Source organism: Equus przewalskii, chromosome 1 (genome assembly GCF_037783145.1).
Source record: "Equus przewalskii isolate Varuska chromosome 1, EquPr2, whole genome shotgun sequence".
NCBI lineage: Eukaryota > Metazoa > Chordata > Mammalia > Perissodactyla > Equidae > Equus > Equus przewalskii.
This window is the reverse complement of record NC_091831.1, coordinates 61408557-61428796: the sequence shown is the minus strand read 5'-3', so window position 1 is coordinate 61428796 and position 20240 is coordinate 61408557. Positions and strand designations below refer to the sequence as shown.

At 39.7% G+C, this 20240-nt stretch overlaps 1 protein-coding gene across 50 annotated transcripts in view; it reads left to right on the top strand.

Moving 5' to 3' along the window:
* USP54 (ubiquitin specific peptidase 54) overlaps positions 1-20240 on the top strand; it is a 113402-nt gene that overhangs the window by 84605 nt on the left and 8557 nt on the right. For 22 of the 50 annotated variants that reach the window (XM_070565922.1, XM_070565721.1, XM_008517797.2 and 19 more), the window contains 4 exons: positions 7629-7796; positions 10323-10442; positions 11377-11572; positions 13627-15017. In XM_070565922.1, coding sequence (XP_070422023.1) covers positions 7629-7796; positions 10323-10442; positions 11377-11572; positions 13627-15017 — 1875 coding nt within the window. The remainder of the gene's footprint in view (positions 1-7628; positions 7797-10322; positions 10443-11376; positions 11573-13626; positions 15018-20240) is intronic. The other 28 variants (XM_070565941.1, XM_070565799.1, XM_070565689.1 and 25 more) reach the window with 3 other exon arrangements.

The following is a 20240-nucleotide window of genomic DNA, read 5'->3' as shown; positions in this document are numbered from 1 at the left end:
ACCATTTATTGGAGAGGCTTTCCTTTCTCCATTGTATGTTCTTGGCTCCTTTGTCAAAGATTAGCTGTCCATAGATGTGTGGTTTTGTTTCTGGGCTTTCAATTCTGTTCCATTGGTCTGTATACCTGTTTTTGTACCAGTACCATGCTGTTTTGATTACTACAGCTTTCTAATATGTTTTGAAGTCAGGGATTGTGATGCCACCAGCTTTGTTCTTGTTTCTCAGGATTGCTTTGCCTATTTGGGGTCTTTGGTTGCCCAATGTGAATTTTAAGATTCTTTGTTTTATTTCTGTGAAGAATATCGTTGGAATTCTGATTGGGATTGCATTGAATCTGTAGATTGCTTTAGGTAGTATGCACATTTTAAGTATGTTTATTTTTCCAATCCATGTACGTGGAATGTCTTTCCGTTTCTTTATGTCATTCTCAATTTCTTTCAGTAATTTCTTATAGTTTTCTTTCTATAGGTCTTTCACCTCTTTGATTAAATTTATCCCTGGATATTTTATTCTTTTTGTTGTGATTGTAAATAGGGTTGTATTCTTGAGTTCTTGTTCTGTTAGTTCATTATTAGAGTATAGAAATGCCACTGATTTTTGTACATTGACTTTGTATCCTGCAACTTTGCTGTAGTTTTTAATTATTTCTAATAGTTTTCCAATGGATTCTTTAGGGTTTTCTATATATAAAATCATGTTGTCTGCAAACAGCAAGAGTTTCACTTCTTCATTGCCTATTTGGATTCCTTTTATTTCTTTTTCCTGCCTGATTACTCTGGCCAAAACTTCTAGTACTATGTTAATTAAGAGTGGTGAGTGTGGGCACCCTTGTCTTGTTCCTCTTGTCAGCGGGATGGCTTTCAGTTTTCCCCCATTGAGTATGATGTTGGCCTTGGGTTTGTCATATATGGCCTATATTATGTTGAGGTATTTTCCTTCTATACCTGTTTTATTGAAAGTTTTTATCATGAACAGATGTTGTACCCTGTCAAATGCTTTCTCTGCATCTATGGAGATGATCATGTGGTTTTTATTCCTCCTTTTGTTAATATGGTGTATCACATTGATTGATTTGAGGATGTTGAACCATCCCTGTGTCCCCGGTATGAATCCCACTTGATCATGGTGTATGCTCTTTTTAATGTATTGCTGTATTTGGTTTGCCAATATTTTGTTGAAGATTTTTGCATCTATGTTCATCAGTGTTATTTGCCCGTAATTTTCCTTCTTTGTGTTGTACTTGTCTGGCTTTGGGATCAGGGTGATGTTGGCCTCGTAGAATGTGTTAGGGATATTTCCGTCTCCCTCAATTTTTTGGAATAGTTTGAGAAGTTTGGTAGAATTCTCCAGAGAAGCCATCTGATCCTGGACTTTTAATTTGGGGGAGGTTTTTGGCTACTGTTTCAATCTCTTTATTTGTGATTGGTCTACTCAGATTCTCTATTTCTTCTTGATTCAGTTTTGGGAGATTGTAAGAGTCTAAGAATTTACCCACTTCTTCTAGGTTGTCCATTTTGTTGGAATATGGTTTTTCATAATATTCTCTTATAATCTTTTGTGGTTCTCTGGTATCTGTTGTAATTTCTCCTCTTTCATTTCTAATTTTATTTATTTGAGCCTTCTCTCTTTTTCTCTTAGTCAGTCTGGCTAAGGGTTTGTCAATTTTGTATATCCTCTCAAAGAACCAGCTTCTTGTTTCATTGACCCTTTTTACAGTCTTTTTTGTTTCAATTTCATTTATTTTTGCTCTAATTTTTATTATTTTCCTCCTTCTGCTGAGTTTGGGCTTTGTTTGTTCTTTTTCTAATTCTGTTAGGTGTAGTTTAAGATTATTTGAGCTTTTTCTTGTTTGTTAACATGGGCTTGTATTGCTATAAATTTCCCTCTTAGGACTGCTTTTGCTGCATCTCATAAGAATTGGAATGATGTGTTTTCATTCTCATGTGTCTCCAAATATTTTTTGGCTTCTCCCTTTATTTCTTTGATGACCCATTGGTTATTGAGTAGCATGTTGTATAGTCTCTACATTTTTGTTCCTTTTCCAGATTTTTTCTTGTAGTTGGTTTCTAATTTCACCGCATTATGGTCAGAAAAGATAGTAGATGTGATTTCAATCTTCCTAAATTTATTGGGGTTTGCCTTGTTTCCCAATATATGGACTGTCCTTGAGAATGTTCCATGTGCACTTGAGAAGAATGTCTATTCTGCTGTTTTTGGATGGAGTGCTCTCTATATATCTGTTAAGTTCATCTGGTCTAGGTTTTCATTTAAGTCCACTTTCTGCCTGTTGACTTTTTGTCTGGATGATCTATCCATTGATGTAAGTGGGGTGTTGAGGTCCCCTACTATTACTGTGTTGTCATTGATATCTGCTTTTAGGTTTGTTAATAGTTGCTTTATGTACTTTGGTGATCCTGTGTTGGGTGAAGACATGTTTATAAGTGTTATGTCTTCTTGGTGGAAAGTCCGTTTTATCATTATATACTGCCCCTCTGTGTCTCTCTTTACCAGTTTATCCTGAAGTCTACTTTGTCTGATATAAGTATGGCAACACCTGCTTTCTTTTGTTTGCCATTAGCTTGGAGTATTGTCTTCCATCCCTTCACTCTGAGCCTGTATTTGTTTCTAGAGCTGAGAGGTGTTTCCTGGAGGCAGCATATTGTTGAATCTTGTTCTTTAATCCATCCTGCCACTCTGTCTTTTGATTGGAGAATTCAATCCATTTACATTTAGAGTGATTATTGATATATGAGGGCTTAATGTTGTCATCTTATCACATGTTTCCTTGTTCTTCTGCATTTCCTTTGTTTCTTGTCCTGTGTATTTCAGACTACCAATTTGATTAGGTAGTTTTCTCTGTTGGTTTTCTTCATTTTCTTCTTGTTTATCATAAATATCTCTATTCTAATTATTTGTTTAGTGGTTATCCTTAGGTTTGTATAAAAAATCTCACAGTTGAGATAGTCCATTTTTCTGATAGCCTCTTATTTCCTTAGGCTATACTGATTCCATCCCTTTCCTCTTCCCTTCTAAGTTATTTTTCTCCTACCTTTTTCCATCTTGTGTGTTGTGAGTTTGTGGTTAAAATGATGAGATCATTTTTGTTTTGGTGTTTTCTTTTTCTTTATCCTTGATGTTAAAATTAAGTGTTTACTAAGCTGATCTGATAGAGAGCTGTCACTTTCTGATTATTGCCTACCCATTCATCTCCTTGCTCAGGGCTTTGTAGCCCCTTTCTTTCTTTCTTTTTTTTTTCAGGTGTGAGGGCCTTCTTGAGGATTTCTTGTAGGGGGGATCTTGTGGCAATGAACTTCCTTAGCTTTTGTTTATTTGGGAAACTTTTTATTTCCCTGTCATATCGGAAGGAGATTTTTGCTGGATAGAGTATTCTTGGCTGAAAGTTTTTGTCTTTCAGGATTTTGAATATATCATTCCACTCCTAGCCTGTAAGGTTTCTGCTGAGAAATCTACTAAAAGCCTGATAGGGGTTCCTTTGTAAGTTATTTTCTTCTGCTTTGCTGCCCTTAGTATATTTTCTTTGTCCTTGACTCTTGCCAGCTTCACTACTATAGGCCTTGGAGTGGGTCTTTTTACATTGACAATGTTAGGAGATCTGGAGGCCTCTTTCACATGGATTTCCAGCTCCCTCCCCAGGTTTGGGAAGTTCTCAGCTATTATTTCTTTCAACAAGCTCTCTGCTCCATTCTCTTTCTCTTCCCCCTCTAGAATACCTATAATACTTATGTTCCATTTCCTGATTGAGTCAGATATTTCTCTGAGAGCTTCCTCATTTCTTTTTAGTCTTAGTTCTCTCTTCTCCTCCCTCTGAAGCATTCCTATAGCACTATCCTCTAACTGGCTGATTCTCTCCTCCATATTGTGAGCTCTGTTGTTTAGGGAATCCGGATTTTTCTTTATTTCATCCATTATGGTTTTCATCTCTAACAATTCTGATTGGTTCTTCTTTGCGGTTTCAATCTTCTTTGTGAAGAAGCTCCTGAATTTGTTAATTTGTCTTTCTGTGTTTTCTTGTAACTCGTTGAGGTTTTTTAACGATAGCTGTTTTGAATTCTTTGTCATTTAGGTTGTGGATTTCTCTGCCTTCAGGGTTGGTTTCTGGGTACTTGTCACTTTCCTTCTGGTCTGGAGATTTAGTATATCTACTCATACTGCTTGATGGAGTGGATTTTTGCTTCCTCATGGTGCTCTTATCTGATCGTAGCTGCCACGTATCACCACTGGGTGGGGATCAGGTGCTGTGTATTCTGGGTCCAGCACAAGCAGGGGCTCCTCAGCTCTGGCCACTGACTGCTTTTCTCTCTGAGCAACTGATCAATAGCAGATCTGGAGCACTGGACAGGGGGAGGGATACTCCCCAGTGCTTCCCCCAGCCCCTGCTTGTCTCTCTGTTTGGAGCTCTGGGCGATTGTAGGACTGTGCACTTTCCTTTTTCTTAGCTGCTGCTCCCTTGCTCACTACTCTGTGCACCAGGTGATAGTGGAGCTGGGGTGCTGGGTGGGGACAGGGTGCCTCTCCTCACCTGCACACTTTCCCTGCTGCTGCCACCAAGCTCTCTGGGCTGTGCTGTGGGTGATCCTGGGGCTGGAGTGTTGGGCAGGGATGGGGCACCTCCCTCTTCTGTGCACTTTCCCCTACACTGCTGCCACACCCTCTGCACTGTGCTTCAGATGATTCTGGGACTGCACACTTTCCCTGCTGCCCTTTTCACCTGTGTACTTCCTGCTGCCACAGCCTGTCTCTCTCCATGGAGCTCCTGCAGATCAGTTTCCACTTCCTCTGGAGGACCCAGCCCCATGACCACCTTGAGGTGTATGGCTGCCTGGGTCTCTCACACATCTTTTGTGATATGTATATGTCCTCTGTTGGTGTATGAATGTCCTTTTGGTTGTATCTTCAAGGGGAGAGGCCAAGGGAGAGGCTCACTCCACCACGATGCTGACGTCACTCTCCTCCAATGCTTAATTTCTCAATAAATCAGACATTAACTCAGGAACGGCCAGATGGAAGAGATGCATAGGGCAAGGTGTGAGGAAAGGACGCAGAGCTTCCATGCCCTTTCCAAGTGTGCCACTGTCCCTGAATCTCTCCATGTGTTCACCAACCCGGAAGCTCTGGGAATGGATTTCTTATTGTTTAGTACTACGAATTGAGAGACAAGGTGGAATATGTAGGCTATGGGCAAAACTGGGAAATAAGCAGGTCAAGCCTACCCTTGCCTCTACATCCTGTCCAGTATCCCTGTTTTGTTTTCCATTCTTCAGAGTGCCTTGTGTCTCATACTCCCTCCTTCTCAAAGCAAACTCTCAAGGAATGATCTGACTCCTTCACACTAAATGTGAGTGATGGAAAACAGTTTAAAGAATGCTTTCTCTAAGAGGAACTAGCATTTTAACAAGTCAAAGTCTGAAGATAAAGGGATACTGGAATTTCAGGTGTGAAACACCAAGGGTAGATATTTGAGGTAGTCGTAAGGTTTAGCTACCTTTTACGTTCCTCTCACAACACACATATATACTTACAGTGCATGTTCTACTTAAGTGAAGATGCAGTCCAAATGGTTCAAAATAAATCTTTTATTTAGAACTGAAAATTGAGGTGCTAGCTAGGTAGTGTCCCCAGCATGGAGACTTTTTGCAATGACTGAGGGAAGGTGGTGAGTATACAATATCGTTTAGCCTGCTGAGGAGTTCTGGGAGCTACTTGTCTAACTTAGAGGTCAAGCTTCTCTGAAAGATACGTTTCATCTTCTTTTCTGCTCTGTTAGATCAATTGGAATAGTGTGTGTGGGCAGAAATCTAACTATGGTCTGATTTGATAAGATTCTCGGTGTAGATCTGTGGCCAGCTTACTAGGGAATGAGGACAGAATACTGTGTGCAGGCCTGTAGAGATGAGACCAGGAACATTATTGGTATGACCAAAAATTCTCAAGATAACTATTGAAAGTTCTTAGAGGTGGCTGGAAGGGAGGTATGCAGCAGTAGTAAAACGTCATGAACTCTTTTAGGCTTGCATGCTATAGGTTGTTGACATCTAGCAGAGCAGAACAATACCTGTAGAAGCAGGTATCTCTGAAATCCTGGGCTGGAGTAGGTTATAGTTAGAAACTTGTGGAAGAAATTCATGCTTCCTAATGAAATTATGCATTTAGTTTATTTCCCACATTTTAATTTATTTCATATTGACTAACATTGCTTTGGGAAACTGTGATCATGCATGAGCCTATTCACCCTTCTCTTTTCTTGAGATAGCTAATACCTTTTCAACACATTAAAAACAGAATCTGATGATTTCTCTAATAGCCCTAATTCCAGACCAGCTGGGTAGATTCCTCAACTGGTAAAAGATATTTAGCAAGGAGTTATAACAAATTCCTCACACGTCATACCACCCCAACATCCTCTTTATAAAGTGAACCCTACCTATGCCCCGCAATTTGATCCAGTTATTTTAGTCTGGCACAAAACAAATATTTTTATGTGGTGACTTTGATCACTCTTTTAAAAAATTACAGAAGTAAAATAAGTCCAACAATTCAGTAACCTGCCCTTTGCCTCTTCAAATTGAACGAACCAATGTTACCATTATGGTATATATCTTTCTACATCTTTTTCTATGCTTATACAATTATATAGATAAGTTTATTACTACCATTTTTTAAAAAATAAAATGAAGGGGCTGGCCCTGTGGCCGAGTGGTTAAGTTTGCGTGCTCTGCTGCAGGCGGCCCAGTGTTTCGTTGGTTCGAATCCTGGGCGCCGACATGGCACTGCTCATCAGACCATGCTGAGGCAGCATCCCACATGCCACAACTAAAAGGACCCACAACGAAGAATATACAACTATGTACTGAGGGGCTTTGGGGAGAACAAGAAAAATAAATAAATAAATAAATAAATAAATAAGTAAATAAAAATAAAATGAAGTCATACTATACATATTATTCTGTCACTATTTTTTGCTTAATATATCATGGACATCCTTTTAGATCTATTTGGTTCCATCTGTGAACACTGATAAAATTAAGTTTTTACTACTATAGGTATTTTACAAACTCATTAAAGAGATGGTAGAAATTATGAGTGAGAAATTGACTTGCTTGAAGCTTCCCAGTAAGTCAGTGGCAGCATGTGGCAGAGAATGCTCCCTGATGATTAAGAGCATGGGTTGTGAATTTAACCTATTTGACTTTAATTCAGCTCCACTATTACCATCTGCGTTATCTTGGGCAAGTTATTTATCCTCTTTGTGACTCAGTTTCCTCATTCCTGAAATGTGGGCAGTAATAATATCTACCTCACAGGTTGTGAGAATTAAATAAAATAATATATGTAAAAGAGTTAAAACTATGCCCGTCACATAGTAAATGCTCAACAAATGTTAGTTGTCATGTTATTAAGCATTCAATAAATATTCATTATTATTATTATCATTCACAGTCCAGGTCTCATGCTGAATCTGATATGGAAAATGCTATCCAAAATATGAACTCCAAATTGAAGCCAAGAGTTCCAAAGGAAAAGCAGTGCAGTGGCCATAAATGCAGCAGGTGCTTAATCTTGGTTGTGGAATGCTGGCAACTTCTCTTCTCCCTTGCTTCTATTCCAGGTGGGGAGATATCTTCCAAAAGCGAACTGGATGAATTGCAGGAAGAGGTGGCCAGGAGGGCCCAGGAACAGGAACTTCGAAGGAAACAGGAGAAGGAATTAGAGGCAGCTAAAGGGTTTAACCCTCATCCCAGCCGCTTCCTGGACTTGGATGAACTGCAGAATCAGGGTAATTCTTGGGAGATTAGGTTGCAGGTGGTGGGGACAGAGAGAGGGGGGAAGAAAAAAAGCGTTAAAGCTTGTAAATTCCCTGTCTTTTTAGCAAAGTTATATTTTATTATAATTCAGCCATTTTAGTGAGAGCTAAAGTAGAAGGTGACAAGCCTGTTGACTGCAGACAGTCACTGATTTGGGGCCCATCTATTAAAAGCCTATAGCCTAGAAATAGTATATTGTTCACAAAAAATATTTCTCATGAACATCTATAGAAGGTGTAAATAAAACTAGTCACAATTCAGAAACAGAAGAAAGGGCAGTGAACAAGCCACTCTGACAGTGAGGGGAATCCTAGTTGCTGGGCAGAAACATACCCTTGAGATTTCCCACCTGTAACTTCAGGAATGTGGATCTGCCAAACAGGTTCTAAGAAACACAGAGCCTGATTGCCTTTTGCTCCTCTGATGATTCATTTCCCAATCTCATACGATTTTCATGGACTTTACTTAAGCTTCCTCAGATGCCCCACATTAGTCACATTTTTTTCTTCAATTGCTTTAGGACATCACTTTGTATCATAAGAGACTAGCCTTCAAAATGTGAGTTCAAAAGGCTGAGGTATTTAACCTTAAATAGGCTCTGAAAACTGTATCTCCATTTTTCTTTCTATAAAATGAATTTATTACTCTATTATTCAGAACCCCCAGTTATCACAAATTGTGCTAAAGAAGTGTAAATAATAGGAGTCAATACTATTTTGGGTGATGACTTTCTACTGATCAATTCCCTCTTTTTATCAACACTTAGAGAAGCTTCCTGGGTTAATTTGGGGCCCTATTTGGGGGCCACTTTTCTCTTCTAATCCTATTGTCTTTTAATTCAAGGCAATTGTTGCCTTATATTTCCCAAGGCGTTATATTTGTTTCCAAATTAGTTTTAAATTCCTAATTCATTCGCTGTCCCTATGTTTGGATAGTCTTTTCTTACTTTTTGTCCTCAAGCTATATCACATTGGTATCTCAAGTTTATATTGCTTCTGAAAGAGGGATCTTGTCATCTCCCTCCCTCGCCTTTATTTCCCCCTCTGTCAGTTGGGTAGTACATTAAAGTTGAAAGGGAATCCTTCTGGCTATATTTCATTGTCAATTCTCCATACTTTGGTTCAGCATCTCCTGGAGGAGCAAGGAATAGAGTGCTAAAATTCTAGAGGGTAAGATAAAATCTAGTATAGTGATTGATCAATTGTAGTTCACCCATATCTCTGTAGGGAACTTTGTTTTAATGGCTCTAGCCACTACCTCAAATTATAAAGGTTGTTTATAGATTAAGTTGATAGATTAAATTGATTTCAATATGAGAAAACTTCAGGCCTGGAGAGTGGGGGACCAAATCTCTGGAGGTGGGCTAGAACCTGAATGCCTAGTTCTTCAGAACCGACTTGCTGCTTCCACTGCCTTCCCATTGCTCTCCAAAAGCCATGGTGAGTTAGGGAGTGAATGTTAGGGATGCGGAAGAACCGTTACTTGGCTCTGTTACCTGGAGGTAAGTGGAGGATGGAGACATTGTCAGAGAAATGACTCTGACATTTTGATTTGTTTTTCTTGTGAGCTTGTGAAAACTCACTGTTAAGCCCAATTGTAGGTCAACTTACATTACAGCTTACTACCAATTTACGGTTAGGAGTGAGTAAAAGGCGGTGGGGGGGGGGGGGTACATAAACTTGAGGATTCTTTTGCAAAAGTTGCTCTTATGGTACTTTCTCATTTGTTCACTTGGACTCTCCTGCTCCTGCTTTGGCACACATTCACTTTCAGAGGTGTGAATATCTCCACTTTCAGATATTCAGAGGAGGAATATCTCATGCTCACTGTATGGGAAGTTGACTTTTTTTGCAGTAGATTTGGTGAGCAAGGGCATGATAAAAGTAAATACTTAGCAGTGTTGATGAAAGGTATGTGTGTGCAAACCAACAACAAAGACGGTTCAACTGGCCTGGTAGATATATTGAGGTTAGGAACTGTAGATCACCTGTGCCCAAGAAGTGTACTGATTTTTCAGTTGAGGGTAGTGCAGAGTGGACTGTGAATTGATGTAGGAAAGAAGTGTTACAGATGGCTTTCCACAGAGTAGTAAAGCCACTTTTGCCTTAACACAGCAGTGGAGGTCTCAGCAGACATTCTGACACTGGTTGGCAAGATGTGTCTTATTGTGGGAAAGCAGGTCAGTTCCAGGCATAGGAACCCGCCTTTATGGTGTAGACAATAGTTTGTTCTTTCTTTGAAGGACCCCCTACGAGGTCTTGAAGTTGGAATCTGTAGGACAATGACATGCTTCTCTTTCATGACCTTGGTAAGATCTCAGTTAAGGCAAAAATGGGTGTCTTGTGTATTTCAGAGAATTCTTAATAGCAGTGGACAGTTGGAATAAGGGTAAACCAAAGGCTCAGCAGCAAGAATCTATGTGTACTGAAGGGAAACAACAGTACATAGAAAAAATTGGAATGAATTGTAATGAAAATGAAAAGTGCTGGCCCTTTCAGGGAGGAGTAACGGCTTTGAGAGGTCCCTGCAAGAGGCAGATTCAGTGTTTGAAGAGTTGCTGCATCTGGAACAGAAGGGAGACTATGCTGCAGCTTTGGCTGTCTGTAATGAAGCTATCTGTAAGTAACTCTAACTGCTATGGCTATGGCACTTTTAACTAACTTCACAGTAGGTATTATTAGTGTCATCACTCAGATGGGATAAAAACAGCTTTTATGTCTCCTCACTCTCACTCTCCCAAACTGAGGCCCTTTAGCTATATTTGCCCTTGAGATTTCTAAGTGTGCCACGCACTGTCACTGTGGCCTATGGATATGTACTGGAATAACCTCAGCAGGAGTCCACAGATGAACTATCCAGCTGTGCCTGCCTTCTCATCCCAAGATAAAGTTAGACCTCAGGTGTGAGGTTAGTCTACTCTTTCTCTAGTTACTGACTAGTGAGGTGGAGCTTATGGTAGGAAGAAATGAATAAGTTGGCTGTGACTTCCCAGGCCCGTGACTTTGCACTGCATATTTGATTCTTTGTTTCTCCCCTGCTTTCCTGGTATGGCGCACCCTAAGGTTACAGCAAGGGACTAAGGCTTAGAATTTGTATCTGGTTCTTAAATGTGACCCATAAGAGGCTGTGTTCTATAAAGACAGATACAGGTTTGGATCTTATTTCTGCTGTTGGCTGTCAGGAAGAGGGAGTTGGGAGCAGAGAGTGGAGACTAGAGTCGGACAGGTCAGTTGCAAAGGACAATGAGAGTGGCAACCTCTAAGACGGAATCACCAGTTTCTTCCAGACTCATTTTAGTTTAGTTGTTTTCTTTTCATTTGTTTTTTTAAATTTGAATTAACCTCTTTGGCCTCCATGGCTTCTATGAATGTTCTTTATAGCCAGAGCCTGTTCTGTGCCCTGGACAGCATAAGCATGGTCCACGCCTTGCATTCCTGCTGCATATTTTGAGTTTTACTGCATATCTTTGCTCATTTTTGGTTCAATTTTATTCTTTTTATTTTTGTTTGAATTTTGTGTTCTGTTTCTGCTGTATTTTCTTTTGCATTTTAGCTAAACTAAGACTTGCCCTGCATGGTGCCAGCTCTAGCACGCACAGCAGAGCCCTAGTCGATAAGAAGTTGCAAATCAGTATTCGAAAAGCGCGGAGCCTGCAGGATCGCATGCAGCAGCAGCAAGCATCGCAGCAGCCGTCGCAGCCCTCAGCCTGCCTCCTCACACAGGGGGAGGCCCTCCCTCAGACAACAAGGTAGTGCCTGGGAACCACTGTAGTTTATGGATGCCAGGGGAGGAAGTGACCATGGGTGCTCCACAGCCAGAGCTCTCATTGTCTTGGCGCTACAGGGGAGATAGAAGAGTCCTCTGAAAAGATTTCTTCTCTCAGGTCAGACATACAGTGAAAAACTCTTCTCACTGCTGGTCCTTTTCTTTTTTTTTTATTTTGAGTAAGATTAGCCTTAAGCTAACTGCTGCCAATCCTCTTCTTTTCGCTGAGGAAGACTGGCCCTGAGCTAACATCCGTGCCCGTCTTCTTCTACTTTATATGTGGGATGCCTACCATAGCATGGCATGCCAAGTGGTGCCATGTCTGCAGTTGGGATCCAAACCGGCGAACCCTGGGCCGCCGAAGCAGAACGTGCGCACTTAACTGCTGCGCCACTGGGCTGGCCCCTGCTGGTCCTTTTCTTAAGAGTTCCTAGAAAGATGCAGAAAGTATAGCATAATAAGTAGACCACTTGTCCATATTTCCTGTGGGTGAGTTTGTGCCTGGATTATGTAATAACATGATTATTAAGTTTGTATGTATTATATTCTTAGACATGGCAATCTGAGCTACATTTCATATTGCAGGAGAAACTATATGATTTATTTTGGTATTTCAGTGTTTCCTATCACTCGTGGAAGCAGAGAAAGCAGTCTTCCTTGTTCTCTTGAACCAGAAAGAAGAGACACAATGCTTCCCTTTGTTTTGCTTCCCTATAGTAAGGACTAGGAAAAAAGTCCCTGTGGCCATTGGTGTAGTTCCCCCATTTTAGCCCTTGAATTTGGCTGTTACTTAGAATAGATAGATTTAAGTAAAAATTATTTTTGGCTGTTAACAAGCCTGAGCAGCTTTCATAAAATAAATATTATAAAAGCAGCTAAGAGGTTTTTTAACGTTTATTTATGCCTTGGCACTAAGCTAGACACTTTATGTTTTATTTTATTTAATTCTCACAATAACCTTAGGAGATAGGGACTATTATTTAGCAATGTTTTATAAATAAGGAAACTCAGGCTCAGAGAGGATAATATAAATAAAGTACCCAGGATTACTCAGCTGGTAAGTGGTAGAAGCATGGAATCCAAACCCACATCTGTTTGACTCCCATTAGTTTCCCATATAAGTATAATATCATATTCTTCATAATGTGGTAAGGGTGACTGGGTGACTATACCCATAAAAGTTTATGGTATATTATCATTCAAATTTAGTGCTTGTAGCTAGGATCTTCCTTTTTCTTCTTTTCTCCTGTTTTATATTCCACTATTGAATGCTGATCCAAGAATCCCATCAGAGATGTGTTTTGAATTTAGGCAACTAAACTCTCCAGAAAACTTATGCCATTTGATGTATGTGAGTGATTGAAGTTTTTTTTTAAGTGCTTCTAATACTGAGTTTTTTAGTTCAGAAGTACAAAGCAATTAGTGAGAAACCAGCTAAATGCAGTTAATCCCTACTTCCACTCCCAAATCTCAAGAGAGTTACAGTGCATTACTTTGGGGAAACATCTCAGTATGTAATACAACCAAATCCAGATTATGAAAACACACTTGAAATGGTTGATTTCTATATAATCTATGAGCCAAAATCACCCTGTCCTGTAAATGTGGCCTTTTGGTGCTTTTGGCTGGTCTGCCTCTCAGGACCCCAGGTATGAGTGATTTCTAGGCTTTGCTTACCTTCCATGTCATCTGCATGTGGGACTAGCAATTTTTGTTTTCTAATTTGTGAGTAGAATAAGATGGGAACAGGACTTCACAGGTAGTGAGGAATATTGGTGAGGGCTTCATGTAATAATATTGTGTGCAACTGTGGTGAGGGCATTCAATAAAGAGGATTAATACTACCTGTTGTTTGGGTGTGAGCTGACCATATGCCTTCTCTTGTAAACCTCTGAATTATTGGCTCTACTTATGCTTTTCTTTTCATTTATTTTCACCATTCCCTCTGTGGATAGCTAGAAATGAGAACTGAGTGAACAGTTCTTTTTGCAAGTGGAATCAAGGCAGCTTATGACTGGCTCTCTCCATTTCTTTCAGTGAACAGCCTATCCCGCTCCAAGTATTGTTAAACCGGGAGGCCCAACTGGAACCCTGCACAACTACAGAGTTTGGGGCCAGTTCTTTCGTCCGCTCACCTGCTTCCTGCCATGAGTTGCGCTCATCACTATTCCCAGAGTCATCTGCCCTGTCTGCTCCACAGCACAATTCCCCCAATAAGTCTGCCTCAAACCTTCTGACTTCAGCTGAGGTGGATAGCACTGACCCCTCTGCATTCCATAGGTCGGGCTTACCTAAAACACTAGGGAGGACTGAGAAGAATTCTCATCATGGTTGGGAACCACTGGTTGTACCAGAGGGTAAGCTGCAAGGCTGCAGGGGTGACAACAGCAGTTGCATCAGGTACCCCCCACAAGAAGGAAGAGGCATTGATCAAGAACAGCTATTCCAAGACAAGAGGGATCCTGCTGACTCATCCCAGGTGATGCCTTGGTCACATCCAACTGGAACAACCACCTCTGAGAGAGGAGATGCACACAGCCTAGGCTGTAGTCCTTCAAGTTCATCAGTTCAGCCCAAACTTCCCCTGTACAGAGGCTGCCACCCCATAATGCCTGCTGCTTACTCATCTGTGCTTCACTCTCCTGATACTGTACAGAAAACTAACCAATGCTTCCAAACCAAAAGCCTGAAAACTTTGACTTCAAAAGTGGATGGAGGCAATGAGGAGCCCTATAGGCCAGAGTTTCCCAGCACAAAGGGGCTTGTCCGCTCTCTGGCAGAGCAGTTTCAGAGAATGCAGGGTGCCTCCACAAAGGATGGTACAGGTTCCCAGGATAGAAGTTTGCCAAATAGTCTAAGGAAGAACTCTTCTTCTGACTCTAAGCCTCCTTTCCTACAGGGTCAAGGGAAAGGCCATTGGCCTTGGGCAAAACAGCAATCCTCTGTGGACGGTAGGGGCAGACTGCCTTCCTGGGAAAAGCCTGTTGATCATCCTTCTCTTGGCATGAACTCTGGGCTACCTAATGGTGAAACTTCTAGGGGAGGACAGCTCAGGTTGGCAGAGCCAGGTATGTACCAAGGAAAGCCGTCTCAAGTGAGCAATGCTAGGCCTAAGGAGCTGGACAGTGGCATTGACTTGGGGACTTCCTTGCCTTTGGATTCCTGGGTGAATGTCACAAGGCTCTGTGATTCTCAGCTTAAACATGGGGTCCCTGTGCCAGGAATGAAGTCCTCCCCCTACGATTCCCATATCTGTGTAGCCTATCCAGAAATAAACCACATCCATTTGCATCCACATTGGAACCAAGACACAGAGCAGGAGACCTCAGAATTGGAGTCTCTCTACCAGGCCAGTCTTCAGGCTTCTCAAGCTGGCTGTTCTGGATGGGGGCAGCAAGATGTGACCTGGCATCCACTTAGTCTAACAGGTAAGAATGCAACAGGGGCAGGGGGAGCGGGGGACATATGAAAGCTAAAAACAGGAGGAAAAGATCAGAAGGGGGGGTGGTGGTCTGTTCAAATAATATCCCTAGCTTAAGAGGTGGTAGTAGAACTGACTTTATTCATAAAGAATTCAGGACAAGGGCTAGATACTTTTCTAGCTGGAGTGAAGAATGGGGACAGAATCATCGCTCACAGTCTGGTTCCCTCCTTCTAAAGAAAGAGACCAATGAGTATATGCCCAGAGATTCTGTAGTATGCAGTATTAAGGAATGGTTCATAGGTCTTTGAGAGTGACTCAGGATAAGGTGGGGGAGGCTGAGAGGAAAAGTCATCCTTCTGTGGCTTAAAAGCTGAACTAATCCCAAGATCTAGCTTTCAGATCTAACTTGCAACAAGGATGTCTACATTGAGCCAAGTCTCCAATGTGGTATTTCCAGATCATTACTGAACCAGCAATATCAATAGTTTTCCTTGATCCCTTCAGGAACTGCCAGGTTTAGAATTTTCAAGGTGATATGCCTATAGGGTACCTGTTCACTGACTCTCCATGAGATTATATGATGTGAAGAGTGATGTCAACACCTTAAATGCACATCACAGACTTAGTTCTGGAAATTGAAGATATGAAGAATATTTATAACTTAGATTGATGCACTTAAGAACTCCAAAGCCTGGAATATTGTCCTGGCTCCATCATTGACTCTCAGTATAAATTTGGACAAGTCACTAAAATCCCAGGGCCAAGTTTTTACCTTTAAAATGAAAGAATTGATTGAATAATTCTTTTAAAGATACCTTCCAGCTCTTAAAATGATACGTATGATTCTGGGAAATTGAACTCGGAGAATGTTATCTTTAGCTCAGGTATGACAGTTTCCATAAAATGGTACAGGTTGCTTGCATACTGCCAACCACTGTTTAATTACAGCCAAACAACAAGTGTTTATTGAGTACCTACTATGTTCCCAGAGCTGGCAGGGTAGGGGGGATATCACATAAATATAAGATTTGATATTAAGTTTTTTAAAAAATCTGCATCTTAGGGTAGACTTTGCAATAACATTTATAAGTGATCCTTAGGTACATGGGACAGGGCAGTGTGGGAATATTCTAAAAAATGAGGAAGAACTGGAGTCATCCTCAATTAGCTTTCTGTTTAATATAAGGGAGAAAGAAGACACAAATGTCAAGTGTTTTAAGAATAATAATAAACACATATAAAAGAATATATTGCAATTAAAATTGAACTAAGTGAATGTCAAATATTATATTACCCCCCAAAAAACCCCTTATATCACCCAAAATAGCAACATTTTTCATTGTAGACAGTTTTGAAAATATATCAAGTAACAAAAATCATTGATAATCCCACTCTTAATAATTTCATGAGTTTTCTTGTGGCTTCGTTTTTATGCACATATATATTTATTTCATTTTGATTTTACAGAAAGTAGGATCATTACAATATATGTATATAGTTTAGTCCTGTGATTTTCTTACATTATATCCATGAGCATTTTCCCTTTGAAAAAAATTACTTTCAATGACTATAATGTGCTACATATGAATGTTCCATAATATATTCAACCATTCCACTGTGGTTGGAAACTTAGGTTACTTCCAATTTTTTGATAATATAGCACTGTGATGAATATCTATATTCTTAAGTGTTTGGCTACATTTCTGATAAGCTCCTTAGAATAAACTTTTAGAAGGGTATTAACTAGTTGAAGGTTATAAACTTTTAAAAATCTCTTAATACATACTTGCAAATTAGCCTTTAGGAAGATTATACTTCTGGAAACAATATGAAAGAGTACCTACCAACCATTAATTTTGTACTTGATAGTGAACAAGAACTAATTTTAAAAACCCATTTAATAAGTCAGTTCTTAAAATACTTGTCAAACCAAACACATTTTGGTTAGAGTCTCTGTTTTAAATTGAGTCTTTAAGAAGTGACATGAGATAGAATAAGAAGTGATCAGGAGAAATAAATCAGGAAGTAGATGATGAAGGAGAATGCCAAGTAGCGTCCATATATGACAGGATATATCTTTGGGGGGGAGTCCTTTATCTTATTGTAAGCCATGCATTAAGCACCAAATTAGTTTTTCCTGCAGCTTTATTGACATAATTTACAAATAACATTGTGTAAGTTTAAGGTGTACAATGTGATGGTTTGATACCTGTATACTCTATTGTGAAGTGATTATTACAATAAGGTTAGTTAACATGACCAACACCACAGATAATTACAATTTTTTTGTGGTGAGAACATTTAAGATCTACTCTCTTAGTAACTTTGATGTATATAATACAATATTGTTAACTATAGTCATTATACTGTACGTTAGATTCCCAGAACTTATTCATCTTATAACTGGAAGTTTCTACCCTTTGACCAATATCTCCCCATTTCCCCCACCCCCCAGCCCCTGGTAACTACTGTTTTATTCTCTATTTCTGAGTTTGGCTTTTTTTAGATTCCACTTATAAGTGAGATCATACAGTATTTGTCTTTCTCTATCTGACTTTTTACTTTAAAAAAAAAAAAAAGCTTGGGGCTGGCCCTGTGGCAGAGTGGTTAAGTTCGCACGCTCTGCTTCAGTGGCCCAGGGTTTCACTGGTTCGAATCCTGGGTGCCGACATGGCATGGCTCATCAGGCCATGCTGAGGCGACCTCCCACATGCCACAACTAGAAGGACCCACAACTGAAATATATACAACTATGTACTGGGGGCTTTCAGGAGAAAAAGGAAAAAATAAAATCTTTCTTTTAAAAAAAGCTTTATTGATATATAATCTACATACCATACAGTTCACCTATTTAAAGTGTACAACTCTGGGGCTGCCCCGTGGCCCAGTGGTTAAGTTCACGTGCTCCGCTTTGACGGCCCAGGGTTTCGCCGTTTGGGATCCCGGATGCGGACATGGCACTGCTCATGAAGCCCTGCTGAGGCGGCATCCCACATGCCACGACCAGAAGGACCCACAACTAAAATATACAACTATATACCAGGGGGCTTGGGGGAGAAAAAGGAAAAATAAAATCTTTAAAAAGTAAAAATAAAATAAAGTGTACTATTCAATGATTTTTTAGTATATTGACAGAGTTGTCCATCTAGCACCACAATCAGTTTTAAAGTGTCTTCACCCCAAAAAGAAACCCTGTTACCCATTAGTAGTCACTTGTTATTTCCCCCTCCCCTCTATCCACTAGCCCCAGGCAACCTCTAATCTATTTTCTGTCTATAGATTTGCTTATTTTGAACATTTCATATAAATAGATTCATATAGTAGATGGTGTTTTGTGACCAGATTAATTTTGACATGATTATAATTTCTAAAGAGTTATATAAACACTGCCTTTGACTTATATTCTAAATTTTATAATATTTTGAAGCTGGGTAGACATCAGCTTAAAAATACAAAATAACTTTGTTATGGAAAATTTCAAGTATATTCAAAAGTAAAGAGTAAGAGTAAATGTTGTAATAGCCCCCCTGTACTTACCTCTGGCTTCCATAGTGATTATCTTGGCTAGTTATCAACATGTGGCCAATTTTGATTTAGCTGTAGTGCACTTCCCTTCCCCACTGAATTATTTTAAAGCAAATCCCAGAGATTATATCATATATTGTTATATCATTTCATTCATAAATAGTTTGGAATGTATCTCAAATAAGGACTCTTTTTTAAAAGGCAAAACTATAATATTATTACACCTAAAAAATTAACAATTTCCTTTTTTTTCTTTTTCTCCCCAAATCCCCCAGTACATAGTTGTATATTTCATTTGTGGGTCCTTCTATTTGTGGCATATGGGATGCCGCCTCAAGATGGACTGATGAGCGGTGCCATGTCTGCACCCAGGATCTGAACCGTGGAAACCCTGGGCCACCGAAGCAGAGCATGGGAACTTAACCGCTCAGCCATGGGGCCAGCCCCAACAATTTCTTAATACAGTAACTAGTCAGTATTCAGATTTTCTCAATTGTTCCACTGATGTCTTTTCACAGTTGGTTTATTTCAAATCAGGATCCAAATCCACACATTACATTTTGTGGATATGTCTCAAGGCTTTTTTTTAGCCTGTAAGATTCTTGTCTCTTTTTTCCCCTTGCCAATTATTTATTGAGAAATTTGGTCATTTGTCTTCCACATTCTAGATTTTGCTGATTATATTCTAGTAGAATTTTTCCTTTTTTTAAACATGTTCTTCTAGCCCGTTTTTCCTGTAACCTGGTACTTAGGACTAGAGGCTTGATTAAAATCAGGTTCAATTTTTTTTTCCATTAGGAAGATTGGTCCTGAGCTAACATCTGTGCCAGTCTTCCTCTATTTTGTATGTGGGATGCCACCACACTGTGGCTTGACCAGTGATGCCAGGTCCACACAGGGATCCGAACCTGCAAATCCTGGGCTGCTGAAGCAGAACCTGTGAACTTAACTGCTATGCTACTGGGCTGGCCCCTCAATTTTTTTAATAAGAATATTTCATAGGTAGTGCTTTGTACTTCTTACATCATATCAGGAAGTACATAATGTCTGGTAGTCTTTCTTCTTGTTACTATTGATCAGTGAGTAGACATGTTAACCCTACCTTCTATCAAATCCAGTAATCCCCTCAACAGTACTACTTATGGATGGTCACCTCCAACTCTGCTTAAATATCTTTAAAGGAATCATAGTCTATTCCCTTCAGGAGGTTCCAATGGCCACATCTTTGTCTAGCAATCACACTTGATTAGGGGAGCACCAAATTTTAACCATTACAGCTATGATTCTTAAATCTGGCTCCCCATCATAGTCACCTGAGGAGTGGCTTTTAAAAAAAATAGAGAAATAATTTTATGTAAATAGGATCATATAGCACACATGCTGTTTTTATTATAGACAGTTTTCCTGTTTATCTCTCCTCCCCTTATATCAGTCTCTACTTTTTATCCCCCGCTTTCCAGGTAACAATCTAAACGCATATTTCTGTATTTTTCTGTTCATATAATACTATATAGACCTACATATACTGTGTTTTTTTGTTTGGGGATAATATTACAGATTTCTTTTTTCTTTTTAAATCAACAGTACTTCATGAAAATCCCCCCAGGTCATCTAGTTTTACTCAATTCATTCTTTTTAGTAGCTGGGCAATATTTGATATTGAGGATACCATAATGTTTTTAGCCATTTTGCTATAGATGGA